This window comes from Boleophthalmus pectinirostris, unplaced genomic scaffold (genome assembly GCF_026225935.1).
Source record: "Boleophthalmus pectinirostris isolate CB_2022bp ecotype Guang Dong unplaced genomic scaffold, ASM2622593v1 HiC_scaffold_21, whole genome shotgun sequence".
NCBI lineage: Eukaryota > Metazoa > Chordata > Actinopteri > Gobiiformes > Gobiidae > Boleophthalmus > Boleophthalmus pectinirostris.
Window position 1 is genome coordinate 3,898,510 of NW_026571175.1, and position 24,821 is coordinate 3,923,330.

The following is a 24,821-nucleotide window of genomic DNA, read 5'->3' on the forward strand; positions in this document are numbered from 1 at the left end:
ACAGTTCTGATCTGTGACCTTATTGGCACTGTGGATCAGCATTTGGTCAGAATCTCCTGTCCTCAGTAGGGCCACTATTTATCTGCTTATTCCTTTCACTACTACATATTTGGGTGAATTGGGATTTTCTGTGCTCACAAAAATGAAAACAAAGTACAGAAACAGACTGAATACTGCGCCTGATCTGCATGACAGGTCCACCTATCTCTTTAGAAATGTTGAAATGTTAAGACATGTTTTGTATAATTTTTGTTCCAATATTTCTGGTTCAATTGAATGTTGAAAAGAAAAAGAAATGGGCTACATTTAATGTCCAAACTGACTTCTGGATCCTTTTATTGCTGCTTCAGTGACAGTTTTTCATTGTTTAAAACTTGAGTAAATGATCACTCAGTCAACAATAAAATACTCAAATCCACCTATATTTAGTGATTTATGTATAATGTCTATTGATTTGGGTTTTGACTTTTAAAATATGGATCCCCAGAAAAAAGTTAGGGAAACACTGAAATAGAGGCAATTTATGTCATATAATGGAATATTAGAGCCCAAAGAACTACATTTCCATGGAAACAATCAAGCTCTCCTCCAGGCCAAGTAAGAGTCAGGTTTGTGGAGATGCAAGTCTGCTCATAGTAAGTGAAATAATCCATAATGAAAATACATACTTTTCCATTTTTGGCAAGGAAGTCACAGAATATGACTTTCTTTTTTTTTTCTTTTACATTTTGTTGTTTATTCATCTTGCAGCTTAAATCTAGTCCTGTTTTTATTGAAAATAAGATATCTGTACATCTAGTCCAGGGGTCTCCAACCTGGAGCTCTCCACCATCTTCGAAGTAGCTCGTCAAAGGATTTTGGAATTATACAATTGTGCTTAAGAACAAAAAAAAATGTTAATTACCTGCCTGTTACTATCGTAAATATATCATTTTGAAGCCTAACTTTGTGCACTAATAAACAGACAATAATTTATGTTTAATAGTCGTCTAACTGCACCCAAAGGCTCTTCCTCTTTCTTATAATCGTCTCAGTTTCTTGCGGCCATTAAAATGAGCAGCTCCCTGGCATTTTTTTTTTGTAAAAGAGCTCACCGGAGGAAAAAAGTGGTGACCCCTGATCTAGTCCTTATTAAACCTTAATAATCACTAATCACTGCTCCTAGTCAATATTCACAGATTTTGTTTTAAGTTGTTAATTGCTATGGTAACAGTGCTTATTTTTTTATTATTCTGAAATCCTTTGATAGATGACAAAACGACAACAGTTCATATTAACATCTCTTTTATTTGAACAGACAAATCAAAGTGGTACAAAAGTTAAACCTGGACTATAAGAGCTGTGGTTTCACTTGGCCGATCCCAAAGTGAGTTTCTCCATGTCGTGAATCCCGTCTTTATCGATGATTCTGACGTTAAAGGAGGGCAGGTTCAGGATGAAACGCTTGTTCAGCTAAAAACAGAGAAAAAATAGTGGTTCATTCATTAATTAAAAGCTGTTTTTTTCCATGTATTTGAGCAAAATATGTCTTGTCCCAGTAGAGATATATTGTATAAACAGCTCTTCAGGTCAAAGAAAGTCTGGTGTACTGTCTGCATCTAATTATTTAGTGTTTTAATGTATGAAAATGAGGAAGTGCATTGTTAGCATGCTCGTTCTGGTCTCTGAAAGTTAGAAAAGTGCTCAAAAACTCATCATGGTGAACAATAAGGACGCTCTGAATGCATAAGGTAAGCGAGGAAGAACTTTGGAACACTGCAAACAAAATGATCTAATTCTATTTTTTGTGTTTTTAAAACAGTAAAAATCATGTACAGATTATTTTAAGCTTCTTGCCCCAAGTGGTAAAACATGTTTTGAGACTTTGATTTAAACTTTGTAAATATTTTTCTTCACACATCTTTGTTGAAATTGCCTTTATTGTTGCTAATTAAGCGTAAAAATGACTCACTTCCTCAATGCACTTCTTGAGGAGATCCACGGCGTCTTCTCGGGTCAGATCTGAAACAAAGAACAGAAGAAAAGTGCATGAAAAAAAAGATGAAAGCAAATGTAATTAACAGAAATAATGAGCTCCTCTTATAAAAGTAGTCCATACAATAAAAACAAAGTTTGGTGTATATGAAACAAGAGCTTTGAACCAACAACCCCTGAGATGATTTGACCAATACAAGATGGAAAACTAAAACACCAGAAAGGACGCCAAGGTTATCTGGTTAGTTGATAATTGTGACTAATCTTCTTGATATGATCGTAACTAAAAAATAATTCTAAACAAAGCTAGTTAGAGGCACAGCTCTGTCTAAAGCTTTGCTATTCAAGTTTTTTAGTGCGAGCCTTGATCATGAAGAAGTGAATTAAAACTACAACAGGAGTTATGATTTGGTATTGCATTGCTATGTTTCACCATAGCAACTACTGAACAGACCGCCATAGACGTACATGTACAGAAACCCCTCAATCATAGTTTTATTTCTCTGTGTTAGTATTCATAGCCTGTAACATATTACTAGTACTAGTACATCTTAAATACCGTATTTTTGGACAATGAGTCGCACTATTTTTCATGGTTTGGGTGTTTTCTGGTGCGATTCTATATTTAAAATGTTCACACTGACAGCCGCGAGAGGCTCTAATCTTGTATGTGAGTATCTGCTGCTCCTGTTCCTCCTGTACCACTGTCACTTCACTTTCCTGCGCATGTCTCCTGCAGAAAGAGCCTCTGTCCTGTCTGTATCATGTCAGTCGAACGTACCATTAAAAATAAAAAATTTAAGTGACTTCAGTGACACCGAAACATCCTGTTGGGATTCAGAAAGGCCGGAATAATTCTAACTGGAACTGATGCTGAGTCTAACAGCTACACAGAAGAGGAAGTGGCACTCTGTTTACCTCCGGAGGTCGAGGAGTTGCTCAGAAGTGACACCGAGGATGAAGAATTGAATGGATTTAGTGATTTGGAGTGAGATGGAGAGTTTGTTAAACTTGTTCTGTTCTGTTGTTTATGTTATAGTTTATCTGAAGAACTGTTCATATGTGACGTTAACAGTCTGTTGTTCTCTCTTCTGTTGTTATTACTAGAACTTGACTTTCAGCATGAAATGTCAGTTCCTGCTCTCTGATTTTATAAAATAAATTTCCCCCAAAAAGTGCAACTTATATATGTTTTTTTCTTCTTCATTACGCATTTGTGGGCTGGTGCGACTTATACTCTAGCGCGACTTATAGTCTGAAAAATAGGGCAAGTCCTTCTAGCAGCAGAACTTCCGAGGCAAATAAACCAGAGGATAAAATATCAAAATTGAAATAGACACTGTTTTTTTGATAGAAGTTTATTTCAAAAAACACCTAATTAAATACTGAAAATAGAGGTTGAAATCTTTTTTGACACTAAAGCAGAATCATGAAGTAACAAACCGTTTTCCCATTTTATTGTTTTTCATTCTTAAATGACATTCAAAAGAACAAATGGTACACGGACTCAGGAGTTGTGATTTTGTATTGTACTGCTATTGTTTCACCATGGTAACTGCTGAACGTACCTCTGTAGACGTACATGTACAGAAGCTCCTCAATCGGAGTTTTATTTCTCTGTGTTAGTACTCACAGCTGGTAACATATAGCACTAGTCCATCTCAAATAATTAGAATCTCACAGAAATTCGTTTTTTTCATGATCTGTAAGCCACAATCATACAAATTCAAGAAATAAACTCAAAATATTTCTCTATTACTGTATGTGTCATGAGTCTATATAATATATTAGTTTGACTTTCTGAAATGAGTGACAAAAAATATAAAACTTTTTCATGATATTCTAATTATTTGCAATGGATTAGTATTTGTATTTTTGTGTACCTGGCCTGTAGTATCTGTCGAGGATGGAGAGTGTGAGGAAGGCTCCATATCCGTGTGCCGCAAAAGGAGCTTTGGCCAGAGACGACAGATAGTCCATGTAGAAGAGGCCCGGGCCGTCAGTGTCGTCGTAACCGGCGAGGAGCATGTTCACGTGGTATGGAGTCTGTGCAGGGACAAAACACATACTGTGAGTTCAGCTGTGAGGGGAAAAAAAAACAGCTACAGAACTTTAAGACTGTACACTGAGAAGGGGATTAAAAACTACATCATCACCACCATTTTGCATGAACATCTGTAAACTTTTGCTTTAATCAAACTCTTCAACAATTAAACTATGACATATTTCCGTTGTAAAAGTACAATTTGAGTTTGTATTCCCCAAATCACTTGCTCTTATTCTGGGTTTGTGTTTTAGCAGCTCGGTGTGAGTTCAGAGGAGCAGAGCGCAGGGACCAAAGGTGTCACATCTGCAGAGCCGCCCCGGGGCAGACAACTGGAAAAGAGCCAGCCCGTTAAAACAAAAACAAAAAAATGTGTCTGCTCTCTACATCAGGATCTGAGGATGTGAGGATTCACACCTGGTTCAGACCCAGTTCAGACCTTCTATGGCAGACGTGAGTATTTTGTGGCCCTTGTCCCATTTTAATCTGCCCCTCTGCAAGGTTTTCATATTATTATATAATAATAATACACAGAGTAGTAGCAGCAACAGTAGAAATAACAGTAAACAGTAAGTTATATTTACAGAAATTATTTTATGAGCATTGCTTGGTGTCCGGCCCGCCACCACATGCCTGGATTTGAATATTTTTAGTTAGGTAGGATTAGTCCGCGTTTAGTCCGCGTTTAGTCCGCGTTTAGTCCGCGTTTAGTCCGCGTTTAGTCCGCGTTTAGTCCGCGTTTAGTCCGCGTTTAGTCCGCGTTTAGTCCGCGTTTAGTCCGCGTTTAGTCCGCGTTTAGTCCGCGTTTAGTCCGCGTTTAGTCCGCATTTAGTCCGCATTTAGTCCGCGTTTAGTCCGCGTTTAGTCCACGTTTAGTCCGCGTTTAGGTCAGGTATAGAAGGGTTTAGTCTCGGTTTAGTCCCTGTTTAGTCCCGGTTTAATCCCGGTATAGGTCAGGTATAAAAGAGTTTAGTCCCGGTTTAGTCCCGGTTTTTGCAACTTCTATTTCAAGTGAATTAAAATATATACAACATTTTTATTTGTTTGTATTGTGATTTTGTTGTGTCCTTAAAAAAAGCTTGAAAAGTCTGGATAATATGTAATATTGCTGGATTTCAGATGACATCACAACATTCTACGACCAATCAGATTTAATAGAGATGGGTGGAACTAAAAAAGAACGCTTAAATGCTGATTTGTGTTGTAATACAGTGAATCCTTGGGTCTTGTCAGTAATAGAAATGATGAGATTGAGCATTTGTGAATTTATATTTTGGATAGTTCATGTCAAAGTACAATGTAATCAATAGTAAAATCTGTCTCTTGGCTCCCTCTGAAAGTATGAGATCACATTTGAGAATCTGAAAAGCACCAAGAGCGATACACCGAGCAGATCCAAACTGTTTCTCATATGCTAAACTTTATTTTTAAATAACAAACACAAATAATACGTGTGAGCGCCTCCTGCCGCTGCACAGACAGTTCGACCCAAAGAAAAACAGATTTAAACCCCGAGGCCACAAACACAGAGGAAGTGTCGGAGAGAAGGAAAGAGTTTGGATATTTTTAGAGCCGTGACTTTGAACGTGAAGAAATTTAATGAACTTTGGTTTGGTTTAATGATGTCAAGAACTATTGAGTTGGAGGATTCAGTTGAACAGTCATGAGGGGTCTTAAAATGCATTCACTTCAACATTAAATATTAGTACTTTCTTTTCTATTCCCATGTGGTTTTATATGTAAGTAATCCCTCAGTGGTTCAGGAAGGTTCCATAGTGCTCCATGCACATATACGAGTCTAGAATGTTCTTGAGCAGTATCAGAACAAGTATAAGAGCACATAAAGACATTCGGGAAAGGTTCATTTCTGTCCCGTTAATGTTTTTTTTTAGAATCGATACCTGTGAAAAATGAGTATCTAGTTTCGATGCTAGTTTTATAGGGGTCTCACGATACGATATCGTCATGGTATGAACCTCACGGTACGATATTTATTGTGATATCGTGGGAAAGCTCACGATATGATGGGGAGGCTCACGATTAGGCATGTAACAATATCCAAATGTCTCGGTACGATATTTTCACAATATACATCTCACGGAACAATATTTATTGCAATATTCTGTGGCTAAAAAAAAACTCTTAATACACTACTTTTTCCTCTTAAAATGCCTTGACAAGACTTAATCCAAAGAAAGAAGACTTAAAAGTGCTTAGAACTGTTATTCCTTCTTGTAGTCTGCACTGAAATGGAGCAAAGGATCATGGTCTATGTATTTCCTTTTTTTTTTTAGTTATTGCTGCATTGTAACTCTTAATTTAAGCAAAGAGATTTGATATATTGTGATGGTCCACAAAATTACTGTGAGAACTTTGATGATACTATATCAAGAAGATATTTCGGTTATTGTTACATCTCTAGTTTTAGTATCGCTCAGTATCTGATTTGATACTTCTGACAACCCTAGATTAGATTAACAGTGCTTGTAGTATAAAAATGTACTTGTGACAGAGTAAAAAAGTGCTAAAAATATGAGTTACTTATAGTTTATATAAGACTAATTGGGCTGAAGTTATGGTATGAAGTGTGTTATTGGGGAAAAAAAAAAGTACTGGGAGTGAGCTCGCCTCTCCACAGACCTAACATGCATAAACTTGTCACCTGCCCCTGCATGACTGATGGACATAACATGGAATGCCATACTGTGGTACATTTGAGGCAAATCAATAACATCTCCATGGAGTAAAGTTGCATTTAGGTCACCACTTTATACCCGTCAATTCCCAACCGTACTAACCACCGATACTTGGGTTACAACAGAAGATATTTTAATTTTCTACTAAACATTTTGACTATAAATAAATATACTTTTAACTAGATCCCTCAAAGTGTATTATTGATTTTTTTTCTGTATAGTCCAAATAACAATTACAATTATTTTAAAAGACAACTAGTCATGATTATTGTGATTAGATTGATTACTGCCCTAAGTCACAGCCAGTCTCTCCTCCAGTCACACGCCTCTCTCCCACTTATTTATCTGTTGTTTAGTCTTCTCCCTCCTCTGTCTCTAACCCGTCTGAACAGTGCACAGTCCTGCAGTGGTACAGGTGCATTGTGGTTCATTTACATTTGTTTATCTCACTGCGTCCACAGCGGGAGGTGAGACAGGGCAGGTGCGGCGCTAACAAGCCCACCTCCAGAAACAAGGTGCAAAGTCTTCTGTGTTTATCCTTATTATTACTGTTACATGTATCAGAGAGAAGCAGGTGCAGGGGAGGGGAGGAAGCGTCTGGGGAGAGGAAGACACAAACATTTGGGCTGGTTCTCACGCCAAACCTCAGTCTGAGGGGAGAGAGGGGGGTCCCATGAGGAGAGGGGGTGTCCCATGAGGAGAGAGGGGGAGTACAGAGGTGAGACAAAAGAAAAAGACCTTGGACATGACACGATGCGGGGTTCAATCCTTTCCTTTTTTCACACTTTGGACAATTCTGATTTGTAATCGAATTTTGTTTATAGTGGCACTGATTGGCTATGATGAGTTACCCTGGATCCAAGCACTGGCGTCTTACACCTTGTTTACACTCAATATAATGTGTGCTGAAAGTACATTTGGAGTGGGTGACCTGCAGGCAGCCTATCACACCAACTACAGAGGTACTGTACAAAACAAACAAAAACCCAGAAAAATTACTTTTCCTTTTGAACAAGTAAGTCCTAGGAGGGCACTTGAGACTAGAGTTTACAAGGTAGTGTCAACATAATATTATATTCCAGGGGTCTTCAATGTTTTTCAGGCTTAATCCTAACCCTCTACTGTCTGTCATACAGTTGTGCTTTATATTAAATTGGGCCTAATATCATGTATAAAAAGCTACTCTGTTATTGTACATTAAATACTAGTGTGGGTATTCCATCGAAATTACTTACAAAGTCCAGGCTTATCCTGAAATCCTGAGCTGAAACTAGCTCCATCTCCAGTTTAAGCCTCAACCCGTTCCATGACAGAAATAAGTCTGACCAAAACTACTTCTGGCCTGAAGTTCAAGCTGCACTTTGTGCTCGTGGTGACTCTGAGATGGCCAGAGCAATGGAGCAACGACATCATGGAAAATGGGCTCAAAGTGTGACTTTTTTAAATTGATCTGACTAAATAAGAGAGCAGCCACAGTGCACACCCACAGAGTTTGATTTGGGCCACAGAACTTTGCTGGTCATTCTGATCTGAGGAGCAAAGAAAGACACAACTCTCCCCTCCCCTCCCCTCCCGGCCGCTGCCCTATGCAGCCAGCCTCCTCTCTGTCCACGGAGCAACCGGGAGAGGAGGCTGGCTGCGCAGTGCGGACTTCGGAGCCTGAATAATACGCCCGAAGTTGCCTCACCGCTTCCCCTTACAGCTTCCCTTTTATGTACAGCGGTACATAACAGGGGGGTACCAAGAGCCACACCACCAAATGCTAAGCCAGTAGTTTTGTGAGGATTCACACGGTTCCCATCGCAAGCACTTAGTGCCCTATGCACTGTGTGTAATGTGCATAATGGGTAGCTACGGTACAAGAAACGGTAAAATCCGTCCCGAGGTGTTTGTGATTTGACAGGGAGCGAGGGAATGAAGAGAGAGACACAGAAGTGACAAAGGAGTGAACAGACAGAACCCACTGAAAACCAGTTCATCCTCATCCTTCAAAAATGAAGAAACATATATAAAAAAATAAAATAAAAAATGTCAAATCAACCAAAGTTTTCTCGACCCCCCTGTTGAAGACCTCTGCTATATTCAATGGGATTTATGAAGAATGTAGTTCTGTTTTGTCATTATAGTACTGTTGTCACGATTCTAAAATGTCAAACTCAATAACAATACTAAGGAATAGTATAGATATTATTACATACCAGAAAAAAATAATCGTACCGTATGGCCTTACATATGTGTAATCCCTCAGTGGTCCAGGTAAGTTCCACAGTGCTCCATGTACTAATTCTGATACAGCTCATGATCATGCTAAAGCTCTTCAGGAAAGGTTCATTTCTGTCCTGTGAATGGGATTTTTTTTAGTATCGATACCTGCTCAAACGAGTATATAGTTTCAATAATTTTTTTCGATAATGCACTAGTATAAACTCCTGTACTAGTGTTTCCATAGAACTGATATTACAGTTGTTTTTTGCATTTAGAATCTTGTGGCTAAATGTGCAGACAAACTTATTGATAAACAGACTGTACACTTGTTGCTGACTTGAATACTAAGTGAATTCAAACTTGTGAATAAACTTTTCTCACACATGTCCAACTTTCCTCACGTTTGTCTGTGTCTTTAGGCTTAAACACAAATCTATAAAAACCTGCTCTAATATTCAAACTTCTCTCACACCTCATGGTATCGATCCTTTACTCCCACAGTCTAAACTTTTACCATGATCTCCTCTGTCAATCCATCAGTTTTCTCTCTGCTAAAATAGAAAGACAACATGTGGATTTTGTTCGCAATGATTCACCTTTAGGTCAAGTGTGTCCAGTGTTCTCATATGATTTAGCACATGCACAAGTGCCTCAGGTAACTCAGATAGAAAGTGAGTTTATTATTATTTGCTTTGCTGTATTGTTAAAAATTGTATTCTTCGGAGAACGTAAGGTGTTTTCACAGATCTACAAAGAGCAGTGAGGAGGAGGCTGGAGCTATAGGTCCCCCAGGCGTGATAGCTTTGGGAAAATGGCCGCTTGATTAAAAGTGGGTTTATAATAAGGGAAAGAAAGTCTCTGAACTAGAGATAGACTGATATAGAGACCAATGTATCTGGCTGATATTTGGACATAGCGCATCAGCTATTGGCCTTAAATCTCCACCACAGGCCATTATTTTGCTTTGGTCCGTATGCTGCCTAAAAATACACAAAAAGCTTTATTTTATCACTTTAGTGCAAAGGCATAACGACACAAAACATGACTACACAGCTCTCTTATAGGTTTGTGGTGAAAAAAAAAGGGCCATGGGTGAGTATGTGGTAATTTGAGGAAAATAATCAAAAAGCCCCACATATCGACCCAAAAAAATAAATAAATAAAATTGACGGAGCTGATCAGCCATAGGTTTAGGTTTCATGAGGTTTTGGAGCACAATTCAGACTTGCATTTAAAAAAATTTGACGCCTGCTTATCTCCACGGAGATGTTATTGCTTTGAATGGAATGTTCCAGTGTGGCATTAAACGAATCCCATCTTGCATTTGAAAAACACGAATCAGTGTACCAAGTCGCGTCTCCACTAGGGCTGGGTCTCATTAAGAAGTTGCCGATACAATACATATCTCGATACAATACATAGACCATGATACGATACATATCTCGATAAAGTGCACTTTCGATTCGATATATTTCAAATTGATTCAATACGGTTCAATAAAAAATAAAGTCTAAATCATGTCTGTGATACTAAAAGTGTTTGTTAAACCACTTCTTGTGCATAGTAAATATGAAACAAACATTTTAATTCTCAAAACAGTGAAAATGTCAAATGTGTCACATAAACGAGTTTCCTTCCACTAAACAACCAACAAAACTGTAGCGCTGTAACAAAATCATTTAGTAAAATAGACCAAAAACACCCTTGGTGATATATCGATACAGCAGCCCACGATATCAATACTGTATAATCACATTAAATGATACAATATATTAATATTTCAATATTTTTGCACACCCCTACTCTCCACAGATCTGTCCAGTAGCTTGACCTGGTAATGACAAACTGTTTATTCTCCATGGAGATAAACAACTTTAATGCCATAGTCTGGAACATGTCAGACAAAGCAGTAACATCACCAGGGATTACTCAAACATGTGTGACTGAAACAAAAACACAACTCCAGGCATGTTTTTGATGAGGTAAGAGCATTCTAACATGGCTTAAAGCTCACAAGAGACAATTTTGTGTAATATATGGCCTTTAAAAAAAAAATCTTATTCTTAGATTGATAACAACTGTTAATGCCAAAATGAAACTTTAGGTCCAGTTCTGTTAAGTACAGAATGACTTGAACTAAAGTTGCTGAAATCCAGTTGTCTGTAACTTCTCTCCCCTGGCTTATACAGACATTACATATTCTCCTCTCCACATGTTTTGGGGCTAAACGCTGCAGAAATATGTTTATGAAAACCTAATTTGCAAACGTCCATGTGCGTGGATGTTGATGATGGAGGGAAAATCGTAGCTCGGAGGTAGCGCAGGATGCTAGCGCTACGTTCGCCGATACTCTGGAGATCTGTGCAAATTCGTAAATGTTGTACAAGTAAATTCATGACTTTGGGGCGAATAAAAATACCGATACGAAAGCAGCTAACGGCAAAAAGCATGAATTATTATGTTATCCTCCAACATGAACAACCTTGAAATGAAGCTATAGGACTATGTGTTTACAACGAGCAAACAAGAGGTACGAGAATAATAAGGACATGTGCACAACAGTGAGAGGAAATAACGAAAACGTAGAGGACAGGTTTTAATCAGGCCCAACACAGAACTATACATATTACATGGGACGAAAACACTGTGTCTCCACAAAGATCTAATTGTATTGCCTGGAATGTTTCAGAATATGGCATTAAATGTATCTATTTTCATTGAGACAACCAGGTGCAAGTCACACGCGGATCTGCGGAGAGGACACCCCACTCACAGTAAGAATGCAGGATTTTCAAGGTATTTAAGTAAGTAACAGACATTTCACAGACATTTTTTGTCCCCAAAGACTCTTTACAGAGCATTATTCAGCATTATTCATTCACTCTATACCTGGTGATGGTAAGCTACTATTGTAGCCACAGCTGCCCTGGGGCAGACTGACAGAAGCACGGCTGCCATGCCACTCTGCGCCATCGGTCCCTCCGACCACCACCATCACTCACACACACACCACTTTCATACTAGGCAATGTGGGTGAAGTGTCTTGCCTAAGGACACAATGATTGAAGTGATTGTATTTAACTGACCATGACTATCAACTGTTCCTGGAGACCTGTAGCATGTTTTGAGTTGATGGGGGAAACCCATCAACCCAAAAGAGCAAAAAAACACCTGTAATTGAGTAAATACAAAAATGTAGAAAGAACAAAAATGTGGCTGTTTGCTGCAGGTGTTCCAATCAGTGGGAGCAGGTAGAGGGTGCTCTGGAAAAAAGATCAAAACTAAATCACAACAGACTCCAGGCACTCCAAAGAAGTACAAAAAGTAAAAAATCGCACGAGGAAATATGTAGTTAAAAGGCCTTTATTTGAATGGCCAAAGCCAACATGTTTCGACCTTAACAGTGCGACCTTGTGCGATTTTTTACTTTTTGTACTTCTCTGAAGTGCCTGGAGTCCGTTGTGTTTTAAATACAAAAATGTGTTTAAAGAGCCATTAAACACCCTCTCAAACCTTTATTCTACCCCTAAGCAAAATCTGAAAAATCCTTCACAGTGGGCGGCTAGGTTAGGGGAAGCGGGTATGGGGCGGGTTCTGGAGCGATGATTGACAGCTGAACGACAGCCACAACAATCTCACGTGGCGCCAGACCAGTGCACTCTGGACAGAACGAACATTTGTGCTCGGGTCATGTCGTTTCCCTTTTCTCCAGACACAGTGGGACGTCTCGGTGTCAGGTACGGATGGGGCTGAGAGGGGCTCCTCACGTAGTGCCCGTGTCTGCACACGTCACGTAATAACCTGCATCTGACTCAATGGCGGCCTTTAGTCCATCCCAAACATTCAAATGTCCTGACCGTAGTTGATCCTAAAGAGGCTGATACAGACACGGCTTGGACCCAAAAGTCAGATTTTTAACAAATATGCACTAAAATGCCAAAATAAGGCCAGGGATAAGTATACACTTCTATTTTAGAGCCATTTACACAGATAATCAGCAGAAAAAAAGTGATTTTGGTGTATAGTAGTCCTTTAATTTCATACCCTGAAAAGCAAGAAAGCAGTAACAAACAAACCAGTACCCCCAAACAATACTAGTCCAAAATAATGAACATATTTTTAAAAAGATTGTGTAGCCTTAACACAGTACTTTTAACTATTAGGACACTTGAACTTAAAACGACTCTTTAGCGCCACCTAATGAAGCCAAAAGAGTTGATAATCACTATAACCCGACAGCCGAGTTAGTTGGTAAATAAATACAAATGTAAACAGTGTAGCTTGTTTTAATTAACCTGGCGCTGCCTTGCTAACACACCTCTGATCTGAACATATGTCTTTTCTGGAGAGAGGGAGGGCCTCTGTGTTAATTTGAGGTTTGCAGCTTGTGTTGGGATTGCACCTTCACCTCGATGCCTTTTCACTAATTTGTTAAGAGCAGTGCAGTGGTCGCCTGTCACAACAGCAGAAGGCAGAAAATAATTAAGAAAAACAATTAGTGCGACTCCAAGCGGGATCACAGCCAAAACTACAGCGAGGGAGGAGAGGGATGGAGGGAGAGGGGGAAGGAGAGCAAGACAGAGAGAAGGAGAGGAGGAGGGGGTCCCAGAGGAGAACACAAGGCACTACAACTCCCAAAGTACAAGTTCAACTGATACTAGAAATGCAAAACACTGTTGTAAGGATGTTACAGTGACAATTTTAAGCGCTGGATTATTGAGAAGGAACACAGATTTTTACAAAATTCTGGAAATATGGTAAATGGTCACATTTTTCTATAGCGCTTTTCCACCTTCAAGGCACTCAAAGCGCTTTACAACAAAAAACCACTCACCCATTCTCACACACATTCACACACCAGTGTACGCAGACACTGTGGGCAAGGTGGGTTAAGTGCCCAAGGACACAACGGCAGCATTCATCTGTGGGAGCTGGAATCACACCAGCCAACTTGTGGGTCAGTGGATCTGACCGCTCAACCTATGATGTTTTATGTCGAGAGCTGGAATCGAACCGCCAACCTTCAGATCAGTGGGCGAATGCTCTACTGATCTGTTGAGCTACTGCCACCCAATATAACATATAAAAGCTACAAAAAGTGCTATTAGGGCAAAAATCGATTAATTGGCAAATATTATTAGTAGTAATATTTCATTTAAAGCCCATGTGGATTAGAACAGTGGTTTCCAAAATGGGGCTGGGACCTCCATGGGAGTTGCGCGACACTGAGTGGAGGTTGGGTGATGATTTTTTTTGAAGATTTCAAGACAGACAGATAGATGATTAATCTGTATGTGTTTTAAACATCAATACCAAATATCTCTGTGTTTGTGTTTGACTGTGATTTGTGTCTATTTTCTTTAACCTGTGTGTGCTTTTTAGCATGTTCTAATTTTATTAATGACAACTGTTTTATTGTACTCATATATAACTTTCCCCCGCACCCCTCTTTGATGCCTGTGATGAGACAAAAACTTGAGATATTACCCACACTGGCAGTGCTTTTAAAGTAAAGTACAGCCGTCACAGAATGTTTTTTTTTTTTTAATATGTATATAGATTAACTAACTTAGTTTCATAGAGGGTACAATTCAAATTTCCGACTACAGTTAATATTCATTGATCTCTTTTTGATGTCTTTGTCATGTGATGGCCTGAATGTCCCGTTTTTTGTCTTACCATCAGCCTGCCAATGGGACTATGGATGAAAATGAGCCTGCATGGCAAACTCTGGCACATTTACATGCTGTACTAACACATATTGATTAATGTGCACTGTCCCATATTTAATAAATTAACATAAAACATAAAAAATGACACTGTATTTTTATATATTTTGAAAATATAACTACATAATTTGGTGAAGTTATGTTTAACAATATCATAAACTATTTAAATAAATGATATTAAACCTGTTTTATGTCTTTTTCAAGGTGACAATATTACCAGCATCAAACAGATTTGCTGTGAAAATGGACAGTAGAAGATCAGCACATTCTAGTGTCTGAAAACAATCACTAGTTTGTAGATTTGACCTTGTTTGGGTCAAAGTCACAGTGGTAAATCTCTGAGGAGCGGAGCAGCAGGTGTCTCACGTCTCAGAGGGACAAAAAGCCTCACATTCATAACAAGTTCAAACAAATGTGAACAAATGTGAGTAGATCTGTCAAAACTCAAACTGTAACAGAGCTCTGACGTTTATAGTGACTCAGACTCGGCACAGATAGAGCAGAGAGCAGCCTCCAGCAAAACATGACGTCTTTTACATGAGACAAAGAACACACTGGGGATATGAGCTTGGTCTGTGCATCATGTGCATCATTGAAGAACTACTGTATCAGAGGTGGATAGAATATGAGTCCCATTGGAATCAGAATTATTCAGGTAGAAGAAAAAAATGTGTAGATCATAATTATGTTTTGGTGTTTGTCAGATTTTAGTTTATTTTTTTATATTATACTATCACTTTAGGGTAACATACAAGAAATTTCTAAATATAAACTTTTTTAGAAACAATGCACTAATAGTACAAAAACTTACTCAAACTTGCTACTCAAATACATGTATAGTTACTTCAAAATATTACTCAAGTACAAGTAAAACTAGTCTTAGAAGTACAATATCTGCTGAGTAATTGTAACTGCCACCCATTCACATCAGATTAGATCTTGTGTTTTAGTTTGCTTTGTGTTCATAAATGTGTAATTCAACTCACCCTGCTCCGGAGATAATCTGCCAGGTTCTTTCTTGTGAAGTTTGCTGCGGCTGACGGACTGAGTTCATAACCTACAAACAAAGCAAAAAGGTAGATTTAAAACTTACAGTTAGATGTTTTCTTATAATATGGGTCTGATACTTTAATGATGCCAGAAAGGGCATTTTTTAATTTAAAATTTGAGACAAGACACGCAAAGATAAATAGAGTATGTAATACTGGGTTTCAGATGACGCTAGAATTTTCTATAACTTAATATCATTTAATACAGACTGGGAGCAGCTAAAGATTTCTTACTTAAAATCACATAATCTAATCACTCTTAATACAAGTGATGAGTTCAATATTTGTGAATTTGCCTTTTAGATATTTCTTACAAAAATACTATGTTATCAGTAGGAAAATCTGGCTCTTACTCCCCACCTGGGTATAAATTAAAACAATAAAATAAAAAAATAAAATTTTATCATGTTAAACAGTCCAGTCTTTTTTACAAACAGCACGTGCACATGAATTTACCTACTTCTTGCATACAATATTATGTGTATCATATTTTTTATACCACTAATATAAGTTAACCAAAATAAGCTTGGAAATGAGTTTTACCATTTCTCATTTTGTAGAGCTGCACATTTTTCTGAATGTACTCTGCAAACTGCACCGTGTCTCCTGCTTCTCCCACACACAGAAGAAGGATCTTCTCACTCAGTTTGAACATTTTATCATAGTCTGGAAAACAAGACATGCACAATTATGAAACAAAATGTCCTATAACCAGAGGTGGAAGGTAAAGGAGTAAATGTATTGAAATACTGTAGTTAAGTATAAATTTGAGATGGGTGTAGAATCCCTCAGTCGTCCAGCTAGAATCCATGGCAAAGGAGAAATTCAATTTGTCAATTGAACAAACATTTATTCTGCTTAAATATGTTTCGCAGCTCATCCAGTTCTGGTCAGATGTTGGTGGACACTGCCTTATATCTGCCTGCAGAGAGGAGCTAACTACACTGAAACTACTCTGAAACTAACACACACACTTGTTTATAGTTTCTGTTTGTTAGCTAGGCCTATTCATCTGTATCTGTCATTGTCCCCACCCTCGTTTTTGACCTACATAAACGTTTGTCCACTTGACAAATTTAATTTCTCCTTTGCCTATAAATTTCAAGTATCTGAACATTTTTTAAGTTTTACTTTTATTTCACTACATTTGAGAGAAGGCATCTGTACTTTCTAATCCACTACATTTTTTGAAAAGGACTGAAAAGTAAAGGTATTTTTTATTATTGTTTGAGACATGCTAAAAAGGCTGAATATTGTTTTTATGCATTTGTAATTTGAGCAAACAAAAATATACAGATAAAAACAGCTAAAACAATACTGATTCACTTGCTTCTATTGACCAAAATTCAGCATAAATCTTTATCAAAACCCAACAAGCCTTGAAGCCTTAAAAGAAATACTTTTAACTCTTTACGTACATTTTTAAACAGGTGCTTTAATACTTCTACTTAAGGAGATTTTTTTCATGATACTTTTACTGGTGCATTTGTACTTCTACTTAAGTAACACTGTTGAGTACTTCTTCCATCAATGACTATTACTTTCACTTTCACATCTTCACTTTAACGCCGCGTCAATAAACGACATTCATTAAACAGAATTGGCAGCATTGATTGTAAAATGTTAAATGAAATAATGATAAAATGGTGATGAATAATAATGATTCTTAATATTACAGTTACAAAAAGTTTAATAGTTAGCTTTGTTAGCTCACTCACGATTACACAGATGTCCCAATAAAAGATCACAAATGCCACTTGAAAAGCTTTATCCTGCTCAATATACGCTTTGATTTGTATGTATTACCTTAATTACCACATGAGCAGCTTAAAGTCAAGGCTTTGTTTTGATTTTTACATTAACCGGGTGAGTGCTAATGCTAAGCTAACGCGTTGTCATTACCGTGTTTCATCTGAATTATGCTGCTGGCTGCAACATTATCCGCAGCGACTAGCACAAAATCAGGTCCCTGGATTCCGATTAGATACTCCATGTTGTATAAATAATGTAATACAGAATAATGATCCTTAAAAGTCTTATTTTAGCACGCCTTCTTTCGCCTCGTCTGGATTACACAGCAAAAGTGGTGTGATGGAGATGTCGCGCTGCGTGACGTCAGGGGAGGAGACATGACGTATTTTCAACGCGACTCGGGCGGGCGATTTGATTTCAGCAGCGCTTGTTGTTGTGGCTGGAGTTAGTGGTGAGTTTTACAAAGTTTTAGACTATTTTAAGTTTAAATACTGAGCGGAAAGGACGAAGAGATGCCTCTGGAAGTAATGAAGGAGGTGGATGGTCCAAACGAGCCGCAGAGGAGACGATCGGCGCGGTTAAGTCCTCCACAGACAAATCAAACAAGTGACAACAAAATGGCGCCTTCTGCAGCTTTGGTGAAACGCCGCATCACAGTGAAGAAAATTGCGCCCAGAAAAACGACTTTAGCCCCGTCAGAGCACGACAAGGAGAACACGCCGAAGAGAACAGCTTCAGAAGGCGTCCAGTTGAAAAAACAGAAGGTAAAGCTCAATACGGAACATTTCTGATCACACAAGGCGCATCACCACAAACTGCAACTGAAATAAACACAATTATTGTGCACTTTAGCCGCCATATCCAAGGAAACGTGCAAATGCATGTATAAAATATGCTTTATTTTTTGTTTTGGAATTATCTTACATATGGATTAATGTATGGTACTGCAATTACACTACACTAGTTCTGGGTAAGTGGATAAGTAGGTTATAATATCTTGTAATGTTAACACACATTTTTAGATTTATTTACATACAATTTTACCTTCATTCTCACTATTTATTCACACAATTTATTGTAATATTGTGGTAATCAATGAATGTTTATAGATAGATTAACACTTGTGTGACAAAAGTGCTTTCTAATACAAATCTGAATTTATAAAAATGTGCAATAGATTTAACTGTGAAATAATAAAGCAAATTGTATAAAATGTCAAGCATTCATTCAAGTGGAATTATCTAAAATTGCAGTGACAGGCCTTGGTGTGCAAGTGCAATCATTGTCATGTGGCCATTCAAAATGCCAAAAAATAAAATTTCATATTTTTTGCACACCCTGGACGATGGTTGAAGTTGGAGCAAGGGCTGTTTTGTCTTTCAAATAGCAGAAGCGCTTTACTTTTTCATTCTTATCATATGCTGTTATTTACATTTGTATAGATATCTAACCGTAATTGCACAATAACCGTAGCTTTGCGAACTAAGAAGGTCAGGAGTAAACTTATTTCATAATGATCCTTTGATTTCATGATTTTGCAATTTTTCAAAATCTTGATTATTAAAAATACAAATTAATTAACAAATTTGACCAACTGCTCAGCCCTACCACTGAGTTAAATCTGTCAGGACCAGTGGGACCCATCTCCATATCTAGAGCCTTGATTGTGGGTCAGGACAACAGTAGTGAGGATTTGCGCTATTTGTGCATGTTATATCATAAGTTGTGAAAGTCTAAGTTGTAGTTAAAAACATCTAATACATTTGTTTTTGTTTTTTATTTTCAAAGATTTCCACACCAGACAATGTCCACACTCGAAACAGCTCCTCTGGGAAGAAGCCAAAGAAGCCCACCATGCCTTCACCCATCCTCCCATCTCCTCCTCCAGCTCTCACCGCCAAGAGCCCCAAAGTCCAGAGCAGAAACCAGACCCCGCAAGTCCAGACCAGAAACCGAACCCCCAGAAACCAGCCCCCCAGAAATCAGACACCCAAAGTCCAGACACCCAAAGTCCAGACCGAAACCCAGGATCAGAACCATCAGCTCGACCCAGCAGACAAGGTTTGGTCCCAGAAAGTCCGCCGCTCCTACAGCCGACTCAGCGACAAATCCCTCAACAGCCCCAACTCTCGCCTCACACTTTTTGGATTCGAGAAACTCCAAACCCCAGAGGTGATCCGTAAAGATGGGAACAAAACCGGTCTGGAAGCTTCCAGATCTTTGTCCGGGCTCGCCTCGTTCATGTCTTTGTTGGAGGCGGAGGACTGCGTAGATGAACCGGATCTGAACATCCCGGGAGTGGTGGTAGTCAAAGAGAAAAGGAAGAGGAAGAAGGTGCAGCCGATTGACAATAACGAAATGGAGGAACTGGCGGCAAAAATGAATGCGGAGTTTGAAGAGGCGGAGGAGTTTGAGTTGTTTGTGGAGTGAAGATTTTTAAAGGACTGTGAAATGTGGACTGGAAAATATACAGCAGTTAGGCAAAACATTAAGACTATAAGACTAGAGTATATATCTTTATATGTGATTCCCTCCTTCGACTACTTTCTTAGAATAAATCAGGTCCAAACCAGGACTAAACCTGTAATGAGACTACTTAGTAATGACTGAAACAGGTCTAAACCAGAACTGAATCAGGTTTAAACGATGACTAAAGCAGGACTACACCAGGAATAAACCAGGTCAGAACGAGGACTAAAGAAGGACTTAACTAGGACTGGCTTGTAGAGATGCTTTTTGACCCAGTCTTGTTGACAAGCGATTTTTAGCTGTACAGGGCTTTGAGCACCACCTTGGAGTAAATAATATATTCCAGTTAAAGAGTGAATAGGCCCCAGGTTACTATTTTCAGAAGAAATAGCAAAAATAACAACTCCGGGACTATTACAGCTGATCAAACTCAAACCATTACCTTTTATATCAGCTTTTAACACTTCAACTTTGTGGACTAAATGCTCCTCATATCCAATCTGAAGAAATAGTTATGTTGTTTCAGTTCAGTTGTTCTATTGTTCTGCTTCATTGATGTTCAAAATAATTCTTTTTGGGAAATTGCTTTTATCATTTTATTAGATCCTTTTATTTTTATTTTCCATTTTTAGAAGTGTTTTATTGTTGTAAAGCAGTTACTTTTAACATGGCTGAGTGATTTGTAGCTAGCTCTTACTTTCACTGTATGTGGTATTGTAATTCCTTTGTTTACAATAAGACCAAAACATCTATTGGAAATCTGGAACATCATAGATCAAAATAGCATTCTGATTAATGAAACAGATTTAAAATATATTCACTTTTGCATTGTAAATAAATACATGTCATTTCTTGAACAATTCTATGCTACGGTATTCCATTTTTAGTTTTTACAGCTAGAGTATATGAGATTTTTATTTCAAATTTCATAAACGTAACCAAGATATGAGATAGACCTGTTTAAATCAACTATTGCTTTTACTGATTGTAATAGTTTTAGTTTTAGAAAAACATGGTACATGATGCATGTCCATGTACAGGTTCAGTTGTGGTACCGGATATCCACGGTGATACTGAAAAGTTAGTTAGCTCGGATATCGGCCTCTACATATCGATTCAGCCAATATCCTGGTTGGACATGTAATATGATCTACTATTTACTGGTCATTAGGGATGTAACAATAACTGAAATATCTTGATATCGTATCGTCAAAGTTCTCACAGTAATATTGTGGATATCACAATATATCAAATTACAAGTCTCTTTGCTTAAATTAAGAGTTTTGGTGCAGCAATAGCTAAAAAAAAAGAGAGAGCGACCTACATAGACCATGATCCTTTGCTCCATTTCAATGCAAGCTACAGGAAGAAATGACAGTTCTAAGCACTTTTAAGTCTTAGCTTTTTGGATTAAGTCTTGTCAAGGCATTTTAAGAGGAAAAAGTTCCATATTCACAGTTTTGTTAGCCTCCACAAAATATCGCAATATCGTACCGTAAGATGTATATTGTGAAAATATCATACAGAGAGATTTGGATGTTGTTACATCCCATGAGTTTCCCATGAGTTTCCCCGCCATATCGTGAGCTTTCTCGTGATATCGCAAGAAATATACTGTGAGGTTCATACTGTGACAATATCGTATCATGAGACTCATAGTTGGCCCAGAAAGTCTCATAATGCTTATACAAAGTTGTTCTGTAATTACTAGAGGGATAAATATTATTATTATTTTTTAAATTATTTTATTTTATTATTTTATTTTATATATGTAATTTTTAGTCTGCACTGATATCTGGTATTGGCAACGCTACAGTATCGAAATTGGTATCAGAACTGAAAAAGCTGTATCAGTGTATCCCTAGTATTTATGAGGAGAATCTAACTTGATCTAATGTAAACTGAAATCAGATTTTCGCTCATGCAGATATTTTACACACTGCTTGTATTCAAACCCACTCTTGACTTTGCTGCAGCTCAGAGATCATAATCGGTGAGTGTGAGTCTCTGCTCTGTCAGAAATAACCCCCTCAGCTCTGTGTTCTGAGCTGTTCCTCGTGAGTAAAAACAGGTCTGACTGAATGACAAATGAAGCCTGACGTTCACCTGCTCATAATGACACACAGGCAGAGACACAGAGATCCAGATGTGTGTTCAGATGTGTCAGAGGAGGTTAAACATGCTCTAGTCTACTGCGGAGGAGAATTTGCACATGTTATGGTGGAAAATGGGTTAACAATAGACCTGTCACTATTACACATTTTGAAGCTTGATATATTGATACAGAGACACAACACTGAAACTACTTTATGCTTCTGTAACAATAACAATAATGCAAGACAATCCCAGTAAACAATTTTTAAATAGACAGTAACATTAAAAGGCCTGAACCACAACAGATAAATAACAGAAAGAAGCAATAATTAAGCAATATTAAGTCATTTATTCAACCATCTACATCTCAGATCTTATTGTATAACAAGAACTGGTTCTAGTTACGCTTACTGGAAGGCGTTACGAAACATGCGAATGACAACTTCTGGTGTAGTTACTGACACTGGCCCATAGATTGTATAAAGAATATTTATATATACAGTCTATGTCCTGGCCCCTTTAAACAGACAGATTGACTAAGGACAAGTTTGAAGACACCTGTGATGCAGATTAGAGACACACCTAAGTTTAACATGTCCCTATTGTTCAAGTATTTACAATCTTTTCATAATTTTTGTCCAGGCTATTTTCATTAGTTTGTTTTTTTAAATAATTGTGTTGAACAACAATTCAAAAACAGTGTCTGATTTTCACTGGTTCTAAGTTGGTTTTAAGATGGATTTAAAGAGCATATGTTCAGGAGCTTGTGATAGATGCGATTAAGGTAACCATTTGTCTGGATTTCGGTTGAACAGGTTTCTGAGCCTTTTGTCCAGACCTCTGTTATGCGTCCTCATTTTTGACATTTTGTCCTCATTTTGGATCCTCTGCCGCCACCGTTGCATGTATCACCACAAGTCCCCGCCCATATTGCACCTGCGATGCTGCGATTGCAGTGTTTGAAACTGTTTGCTGTTGAACAAAAGCAAATGCCAAAAAGGAAAACATCCTTCAAACATGCTTGATGCTCAGAGCATTGTTTTGCCAGCAAGAGCACCAAAGGAGAATACTATGCCTTCTGTAAGCTCTGCTGTATTGACACTGATGTGAGTAATGAGGTAAAGGTGCGTTAGAGCACTGCATAGTCTTCTTTAACGTCTTTTTTTTTGCCCCACCAACAACCAACACAACAGATGATTTATTAGATTTACATTTTGTGGTCTATTCTGTATCACAGAAAAACCTGTAGCAACACATGTATGCTACTCAAATAAATACATTGCTCTAAAATGATGTTGTCTTCATGTAGCCTATGTGATACATAATCATCTTGCTTGTCTTGAATTTTATTTATTTTTTATTTATTCAATATTTTACCAGGTAAGTCAGTTGAGAACACCTTCTCATTTACAATGACGACCTGGCCAAGAGGCAATATTACAAAAAAGCACAAACAGGAAACACTCACACATAGACTTTAACATGAAACAGTGAATAGAGATATAAGAGAGTGAAATATTTGCAGATTAAAGATAAAAAAGTGTTAAAAGCATGTGCAATTATCCTGTAAAATACTTTGGATGGAGTTTTTAAAAGTCGACAGAGGTAAAAACAAACTAAGTTTTAAAATTTGTTGAAGGTGGTTCCAGTCACTGTTGCAGAAAACTGAAATGAGGAACAGCCCAAAGCTTTGCGGCTCTAGGAACAACCAGGGTCATGTATCTGTTTGTATCTGTTTGTATCTGTTGGAGCACAGTGTGAGTCTGGAGCTGTGGATGTGCAGGAGTGAGCTGAGGAAGGATGGAGTTTTACCAATTAAACATTTATAAATGAACTGTAACCAGTGTGTTTGTCTGTTTGATGAATAATAATAATAAATGTGATGATTATAATCATAATAGTAATCTATAATCATAAGAATAATAATGATGATAATAGTGATAAGTTGTATAGGGCTGTTTTTAGCCATTTTGTTTTGCCCCCCCTCTGGTTCAGGTAGTGTCCTCTGTCCTCACTTTTGGGCCTAAGTGCCCTAATTTCAGTCATGCCAGTGGTCACCCAGTGATGTGATACAAGCGTTCATGGTCCAGTGTAGCTGTTTGGTGAGGTGAGAGTGACTGACTGAAAAACTCAGATTAAAATGTAACAAAGCATCAGACAGAGCAGTGCCTACAGTTAGCATCACATCCCCAGAGAATGTTGATCACATCAGCTGTAAAGTGTCAATAGAAACGTTAAAAGAATGGCACATTTTGACTCCTACAAATGCGTCTTCCAAATGTTGTTAAAGGATACTTTTGCATATTTTCAGTAATCCCTCGCTCCTCTCCTCCTCTCTCTGTCTGACCTAAGGCTCTCGCTCTCTCCTCCCTCCCTCTCTCTCTCTGTCCCTCTCTCCTCTGCTCTCGCTTCGTTAGGTCTCCTCATTTGCATTCAGATTAATTATCTAATTACGTGCACATGTCCGGCGGCTTGCCCCTGTACCAGAGCCGGCTCGTCAGTGCGCGCTCTGTAATTATTTTAATCATTTTCTCTCATCTGAAGAGCTCTGCCGCACCACCGTGTTTGGAGGCCATTCTTAATTACCAAGACATGAGAGAGAGAAAGAGAGAGAGGGGGAGAGGGAGGGAGAGAGAGAGAGAGAGAGGAGGAATGGAAAAAGATGGAGGGAGAGAGAGAAAGAAGTGAGGGGGGAGAAGATAGAGGGAGGAAGGAAGAGAGATGGTTATAAAGGTGAGAGAAAGAAGATGAGAGGACAAGGGGAGAGGAGAAAGGGAAGGAGGGAAGAGAGGAGAGAAGGAACGAGGGG

The 24,821-nt window shown here is 38.2% G+C and overlaps 2 protein-coding genes across 2 annotated transcripts; one reads left to right on the forward strand and one right to left on the reverse strand.

Annotated features, from left to right (window-relative positions):
• Positions 1-1,267: 1,267 nt before the first annotated feature.
• psmb2 (proteasome 20S subunit beta 2) lies at positions 1,268-17,823 on the reverse strand. The gene is made up of 6 exons (XM_020923808.2): positions 17,600-17,823; positions 16,241-16,363; positions 15,635-15,705; positions 3,858-4,020; positions 1,952-2,001; positions 1,268-1,452 (listed from the first exon to the last, which is right to left on the reverse strand). The coding sequence occupies exons 1-6, from the start codon at positions 17,688-17,690 to the stop codon at positions 1,348-1,350; spliced, it is 603 nt and encodes a 200-aa protein (XP_020779467.1). The 5' UTR covers positions 17,691-17,823; the 3' UTR covers positions 1,268-1,347.
• On the forward strand, positions 17,795-23,837 carry cdca5 (cell division cycle associated 5). The gene is made up of 2 exons (XM_020923818.2): positions 17,795-18,213; positions 19,238-23,837. The coding sequence occupies exons 1-2, from the start codon at positions 17,962-17,964 to the stop codon at positions 19,877-19,879; spliced, it is 894 nt and encodes a 297-aa protein (XP_020779477.2). The 5' UTR covers positions 17,795-17,961; the 3' UTR covers positions 19,880-23,837.
• Positions 23,838-24,821: the final 984 nt, after the last annotated feature.